This window comes from Pollicipes pollicipes, unplaced genomic scaffold (genome assembly GCF_011947565.3).
Source record: "Pollicipes pollicipes isolate AB1234 unplaced genomic scaffold, Ppol_2.1 Scaffold_7262;HRSCAF=8765_pilon_pilon_pilon, whole genome shotgun sequence".
Taxonomy (NCBI): Eukaryota; Metazoa; Arthropoda; class Thecostraca; order Pollicipedomorpha; family Pollicipedidae; genus Pollicipes; species Pollicipes pollicipes.
The window spans coordinates 22,023,955-22,031,473 of record NW_023597055.1 but is presented as its reverse complement, the minus strand read 5'-3'; the positions used below and the strand labels follow the sequence as shown (position 1 = coordinate 22,031,473).

Below are 7,519 nucleotides of genomic sequence, written 5' to 3'. Positions count from 1 at the left end.
ATTAGATACACTGCAAAAGGGCAGTAATGTAATTATGAGAATAGGAGGGGCATGGGTCCATACCCTGCCCCTTGGGGCAAAACGAGGTTTTGGTGCTTCGAAGGTGCACCGAAATCACAGGCTGACCGGGCACCAAAATGCTCACTTCGGGGCGCTATAAAATGTATTTTTGGAAGGCACTCATTTCCAGATGGCACCATGATATGGCCCTGCGTCATCGAGCATTCACCGCACATTTCCTTTTATCGCAGCAAATAATATTCACCTTGCATTCCCTGCTTGGTCTTCCAGTTGGCCCTCGCTGGCTCACTGGGTTGTGAATCGTAGCTCATCTGGTCACTGTGGGCTAATGCATAGAGCTGGTGTGTCTGCCAGAGGGGGGAGAGGCAGGACAGGGGTCCTCCTGGCGCCCATTGTGTATCGCCCCCTCCTCCGCCCCCGGGTGGCGGCGGTGATGTACATACCACATATTTTGATATATGCCTTGCCTCCTGGCAACCACCTTGTCCTTCTAGCACCACCGTCCCCCGACCCCCATGGCAAGCATTCAGTCGTGGATATGACCCTTGTAACAGCTCATATCCATGCTGGGGCTGATGTCAAAGATTACTCACATCCTCCCTCTAATGGGTCGCTGTTGGGGTTTTCCTTGGATGCGGTTGTTGAGGACAATTCTGTCTGTGGCCTGACCTGTCCCAACCTGTCGGGGACAGCAACCGGCAGCCGAGGCTACTGGCCTGGCCGGAAGCCGCTTAACCGTGGAGGCGGAGGAGATGGCGGGGACGAAGGTACAGAGGACAGTATCGGCCGTTATGCTGCAGGCGGTGTCATATTAATTCTTTGCTCAACCACTGGGCCTAGTCGAGCACTACGCGCCACCAATCTTCCTGTAACACTTTGTGCTGCAGGTGCGCAACTGCAATGTTGTGCCCAGGTCGTGCTGGGCTCTGACCGGAAGGCGGAGCATAAAGGAGAGCGCGAAGGAGCTTTCCGATTGATAGAGATGAAAGGTGCGTCCAATGAGTGCGTACGGCGCTGAAGCGTCGCTGATAATGAGTGCGTACGGCGCTGAAGCGTCGCTGATAATGAGTGCGTACGGCGCTGAAGCGTCGCTGATAGTGAGTGCGTACGGCGCTGAAGCGTCGCTGATAATGAGTGCGTACGGCGCTGAAGCGTCGCTGATAACGAGTGCGTACGGCGCTGAAGCGTCGCTGATAATGAGTGCGTACGGCGCTGAAGCGTCGCTGATAATGAGTGCGTACGGCGTTGAAGCGTCGCTGATAATGAGTGCGTACGGCGCTGAAGCGTCGCTGATAATTGACGCGAGTTTATGTTGTGGCCGATTTGCAAACCTGATCTCATGCGTATATCGATCGAGATGTGTCGTACCGCTGTTGGATGTGTCGCTCTGCGGTGGAATATGCTCTATCGCTCTGATTGATATGCGTTGTTCTGCTGAGCTGTGTTATGACTACACAGGTTTATTTACAACGCTGATTTGGAGGTTTGGGTTTTTGTCGTCAGCGTACGTCAATGGAGATGCGTCGTTCTGCCATCCAATGCGTTGCTCTGCTGTAGGATGCGTTGCTCTGCTATGGGATGCGTCACTCGTCTGTGGGGTGCGTTGTTCTGCCGTGCTGTGTTCCGACGACACGACATTGGTTTGTGACGCGTCGCCGGCGGATGTCGATGGAGACGCGTCGTTTTGCTGTGGGATGGGTAAAAATCTGCTGAGATACCTCGTTCTCTTCTTAAGCTAGGGATGCATTACGACTTCTTGATTGTGTGCTGTTACGGTGATCTTAATGTTTCTGTTTTTGTCTCTGGTGGGGGGTCGATGGAGATGCTTCCATAGATCACAATGAAAGATACATTGCATAGTTGCAAAATGCAAGCGTATCAACACGACGACTGAAAAAGGGGTGAGACCATCGAGAATGCTAAGAGACCATCGAGACGTCCGTTTGGTCTGGGAACACTTTTTTGCAAAGTTATCGGCGTCGGTGCAGGTTATATCGTTCAAGAATGCTTGATTGTATCCATGTTCCAATTGGCCGGTCACGAAGATAATGAAGCATTCTCGCGCGAGATAATCAGCGTGGACGGTCGGAACCTAGCAAAAAGAAGAGCGACTGAAGACAGAAAGACCCCCTCCGAACCTCTCGTAAAGTGTGACTCTCGCAGAGGCAAGCTCGACCCTTCGACAGGCTTTAAGAGCCCCCGATGGCTGGCCTATTTTTCAGTGCGCAGTAGCGTGTCGGCCTCCTGGTGCCTCGCGCCAGCTTATGACAGGCGTGACATTCGCACGAGGGCCAGCGGCCAGCGGACGGACGGATGTCGGCAGTCGGCACAGCTGACACCTGTAAAATGACGGGAGTTACTGACGTTTCACCTTACCCTTCCTGGTTCTCCGTGTGTATATAAGGTGGGCGGGGGGCCTGGTTGGGCATCAGGTCTCTTCGGTCGCCAACCATGCGCCTGCTACCTCTGATCCTGCTGTTCTGCGTGGCGGTCCTCGCCGTCGAAGGTAGGCTGCAGGGCGTGCTGATAGCACGTTATGCCTTCCACAGCGTTGATGAGTTATGTGCGGACGCGGGTAAGGTGCTGGTATTGTATAGCGGCTAAGCAGACGTAAAACTGACGGTTCCTCACACGTCCGTTGACAGGCCACCCAGCCCAATCTTAAGACTGTAACAGCCTACGCTATTATTCAGAACGAAGGTGTGCTTGGGGCGAGCTTATATAGGGTGCGTATGAGGGTGAGCTTACATAATGCATCACGATGTGCCTATGTGTTGGCACCAGTACTGCCAGTAATAGCGACGAGGTGCAGCAGTCGGTAAAGGCGGTCCAGTCGCCAACCATGCGTCCGCTTCCTCTGATCCTGCTGCCTGTCTGGAGATCTTCGCCGTCGAAAGTAGGATGCATTGCGCACTACCGAGAGGTTAACGCTTCCAGCGCATGGTGGAGTTGAGAGCAGACATGCGCAATCTGTTGATGGTGTGTAGCGTTTGCAACACATGTTATACTGACGGCCCTCCAGGTGTTCAATTTGATACCATTTGGCCACACTAAGAAGGCATAACAGCATTCTCCTGACCTCCTGAACGAAAGCATTTGCGTACGGGAGTGAGAGTCCGGAGTGTTTATGTGTGTTACGATAAGTCCAGGGGCTATCCCTAGTTTCGCCAGCAACAGCACAACACAACAGCAGAACACAGCGGTCGCTATAGAAGGCAAGGGTGACATACGACACGCTCTCCGTTCCAGGCGGCCATAAGAAGGGCCACTGCGGCAAGGGGGGTGGTGTTTGGTGCCCCAGAGGCCGGGCCTGCCGCCCCTGTGGCTACAGCAGGTGCTGCAGGCCCATAATCCGTGAGTTCTACACGTGGGACAGATGGTATAACTGCTGATGTGGTGTGGCGGGGCGATGAATGCAAAGGGACAGCGTTGTCTTCAGGTTGTTGTCAGGTTGTCTTCAGCGCCGCCCTGTCTTTTGCTGCGGTGATCTAGCGCTGTCTTTTTAAAAGCACAGCCGCCTTAATTTTTCCCGACCTCAGCTAATATCAGAACGTACATTCACACTTCCCTGACCCTGATGCGGGCGCGCTTTGCGACCACATTGCGCCGGTCAAAGCCAGCGAGTCGTTGGCAGCCATGTAGTCATGGACCTCTAAATGGCAACGAAAAATGACTATACGGGGAACAGCATGTCATCCATGTTTCCTTTGAGGAGTTGGTGTTTTATCGTGCAAACATCCATACAAAAGTCGTGTTGAACTTGACGCAAATGCGCGATCAACGAAATGATGACTATTGCCTGAAACCAGAGACAATTGAAATGGAGCATTTTTTGTTGTTGAGCCACGTCACGGTCAGTGCGTGAACCCGCGACACCCCGCAACTGTCGTGAGCTTTGGCGCCTGACGCTGGCGCCGCGCTTCAGTGGTGTGCGGCAAGGGCGGCTCGTGGTGCCGTTCCGGTTACTCCTGCCAGAGATGCGGACGTCACCGCTGCTGCAGGCCCAGTGAGTCCCAGAGGGAGCGGGTCTGTCCACGGAGCAGCAGTCACCGACGTGCTCGTGTGTCAATCGACAGCGACGCGCAACGGCATATGCAGGGCATATCAAATGCGTTCGCTCGTGGCGAACGGAAAATTCGTGATGCTAGTGTTTCAACGTGGGGCAGATGATGTGCGCGGCGACTACCACAACGTCTCTTTAGCAGGTATTTGTTCCGAAGTAAGTGCATAGATCCACAGTGCATGTTGCATCCCCCGTGCTGCCTTCAACTGGATTAGTTATGTGGTGAATATGCCAAATTAGTGCGTTATGTGCCATATCTTCCAAAACTCAATATCAGCACGCAAACATAACGTCCAATCCAAGCCTATGAGAAATGGAGCCGGTGCCTGAGGTGACCTGATGGAATCATTGCCCTCTCTTTCAGTCAATCGCTGCAGACGTATCAATCAGAAATGCGGTAAACGCCGCCGTTGTCGGCCATGCGGATCGCGCGGTCTCTGCTGCCGGCGCTGGGTCTCGCTGAGTAAGACTGAACATCAGCTGGTTGCGGGGAGAAGCAAATCAGTACATGCACATCATTTGTGGTGCTCCGTTCCCACCATTTCAGGAGGCTTGATTCAACTAGTTCGCCAATTCACCTGTTTGTATCACAAGTCCACGGCGGCACAGTCTGGCATAGGAAACCTATTACGGTATACTCCCGTGCCACCAACCACCAATATATATATATATATATATATATATATATATATTCATATATATTCATATGTATTACGTGCCTTGAAAGATATTGGTTTTAGCAGGGTTTGAACAACCGCATTGGCTTTGACTAATTATAAAGCTTTTAATCCCTTCAGATATTTCAGAAATGGTCAGTGTTTATGTGTCGCCCAGCGGCACACCGAGAGTTCCTTGTTGAAGATATTCTATCCACTTTGAGTTGAACATGCTGTACATACATACCACCTTGATATGAACTACAAAATTCTATCCACAACAGCTGAACATAAGCCTCACGATCCTGACATGCCCTGAGCGTGAATTGGCAAGAGTAAATATAAAATTAGTTGAATTAAACTGGATTCGTGCCATGAAATTGCTTCGTCTATGTGTACTGTTATTGTTACCCCGGAGTTCAGTCACACTTTTTCCCAGGCATAGCGTACCCTTATTTTCAAGTTGCATTGCACTTTCGTTTACGCCAGTCTCCTTAATCAGTGATCATATTGGTTGCTTCTATTTCCGAAGTACTATCACATCACGAACAACCACGGAATACGTTCTGCTCACGAATGGCGTGTCTCGTTTCAGCTCAATGCAGATGGAGTTGCAAGAGGAGGGGGTACTACTGCACCAAGTACAGGTGCAGCAGTGGTTACTGCTGCCGCAAGCGCTGCTACAAGAAACACTGCAGGGGACGCTAACTGCTGTTTACACCAAATGCACCCGACAAAAGCAACAGATCGGCAGACGTGGAGCTTGCAGCAACGACACATTCGGGCATATGCGTTTCGGTCTGGATTTTTCCGAAAAGCTCGTCGTAGCTGCTGCTGAATAAACCTGTTATCACCAATGCGCTTGTTGAATTCCGTTCAGTCCGTTCGGATCGGGGACAAGGCCAGTTGCAAACATTAACAAGATTTGGCGACATCTGGTGACAACGACAGATAACACTGTGATATAGCATGGCAAGGCGACGCTTGTTGCAAAAAACGCCTGTCAGACTATCTGGTGAGAAGAACAAATCGAAAAGCCCTTGTGAAAAAGAAGACCATGCCAAAGTCGACGAAAATTCTTAGTCAACGTTAATGTGGGGAGATTTTATTAACGTCCATTTGAAGCATGGAAGCATCTAAGCAAGTAAACTAGTAGTGTAGGGGCAGCTGAGTGCGTACATGTGTGCATGTGTCTGTGTGTTCCGGATTGATCGAATAGGCACACCAGCACGGATGACTGTACCGATGGCGATAGCTACTCCAACGTCGGTGACAGCCGTAACGCCTGTACAAAGAGGACACACTTCCGTCAACAGATACAGTCTCGCTAATATAGACAGACAGCTCCGTCAGCAGCTCCACAAACGCTTTCACTGCCACGATGTACAAGCATATGGTGTGGACATGTACAAGCATAAGTAGGAACACTGACATTAAACTGCAGTGAGCTAGAATCATTTTTGAACTAGGGTGGGAGTTAAAAATTTCATCGCAAAAAAACCGTACAGGAGTGAAAAATTCATTCAAAAAAAGTTGGAAGGTATGAGTCAGAAAGAGACGCTCCAGCAAACAATGATGTATATTTCAAGCTGGCACAGGTACATGATCATAAACAAGACGGAGCTGTTTTTGTTTCCTAACACCTTAAGTCATTGCACTGAACATAATACATATATAAATGCATGAGCATATGAATGCAAGAGAACTTCTTAAACTCACGGGAAAATATGCATGAACACCACGAGCAACGGCCAGAAACACGATCGCATAACGATATTTGGCTCAGCGGAACGCTTTCAGCACCGCCAACGCTATCTTTAAGCGAATTTAAGTGCTACATTGAGCGTTAGGGTGGCAATCTCGCACCCGCTAGTTTGGCAGCACATCAACGTCACACAAATGTTTCATGACGCAATCAAGCAATGACGTACTGAGAATAATGGTTACTAACTTGAGAGGTTTTGTCATTAAGGTCAGTCCTTTCCACTTGAAAATGTACCAACACTTATAAGTTCGCTGATTTCACCACATGTAATGCTTCATTCAACATCTTCAAATGAACAATTCCCTTAATAGCAGCCACTTTCCAGCACGCAAACGCGCATAGGTGGACGCGAGGGGCGGACCATCACCCGATTTCCGCCCAGTACGCCCCTGGTAGTCACCACATCACACCCGACAGGCAGAGCTTTGGGAGGCAGGAATCCCATCAGTGGTGATGAATGACTCAAGAAATAATCCAAGCGCAATTCGTTCATAGAAAGCTCGGTCGCTTAGCAAAGCAAGCCAGCAAGCCCTTCTTGCTACAAATTTTTCTTGAGCTGTGCACTGTTTTAGTAAAATGTGTTGAAACAGTTGCCTGCTGACGTTTGCCACATGATATTTCTTAAGCTCTATTTCAGCTTCTTTGTAAGGCACTAGAAGATCGTCTAACGTCTCCAAAATGGGAGACAAAACCCTCTAAAGCACACAGCAACGCACTAAGTGTGCGAGGAACTAAATGATCCTAGAGCTCGCGTATATGATGTTTATCGGGATATCCGAGCTTTGGCTTCTTTGTCGCCGCAACTTTTGCTAGATACCGCTCTCACCGGTGAAAAATCGGTCAATCCAGAGGCCGTACCAACAGTGGCAATGGTTGATACATAACGCAGGATTCTCAAGAATTAAGCGTCTATGTTACGTACACCGACATGCCGCTTGTATGAAGATCATTCCTTTCGAGAATGATATCCCAGCATGCTACTTTGCATGGAACAGGCGATAGTATGATTGCATA

At 49.9% G+C, this 7,519-nt stretch overlaps 1 protein-coding gene across 1 annotated transcript; it reads left to right on the top strand.

The window, feature by feature from the left end:
- Positions 1-2,412: 2,412 nt before the first annotated feature.
- On the top strand, positions 2,413-5,598 carry LOC119113343 (keratin-associated protein 5-8). Its single transcript, XM_037237658.1, has 5 exons — positions 2,413-2,527; positions 3,271-3,375; positions 3,947-4,027; positions 4,449-4,547; positions 5,336-5,598. The coding sequence occupies exons 1-5, from the start codon at positions 2,473-2,475 to the stop codon at positions 5,446-5,448; spliced, it is 453 nt and encodes a 150-aa protein (XP_037093553.1). The 5' UTR covers positions 2,413-2,472; the 3' UTR covers positions 5,449-5,598.
- The last annotated feature ends 1,921 nt before the right edge of the window (positions 5,599-7,519 follow it).

Excerpts from the sequence above, each read along its gene's own strand:
- LOC119113343 (XM_037237658.1), top strand. The coding sequence starts at position 2,473 with ATGCGCCTGCTACCTCTGATCCTGCTGTTCTGCGTGGCGGTCCTCGCC. Across the intron at positions 2,528-3,270 it reads GGCGGTCCTCGCCGTCGAAG|GCGGCCATAAGAAGGGCCAC; the intron begins GTAGGCTGCAGG and ends TCTCCGTTCCAG. Across the intron at positions 4,548-5,335 it reads CCGGCGCTGGGTCTCGCTGA|CTCAATGCAGATGGAGTTGC; the intron begins GTAAGACTGAAC and ends GTCTCGTTTCAG.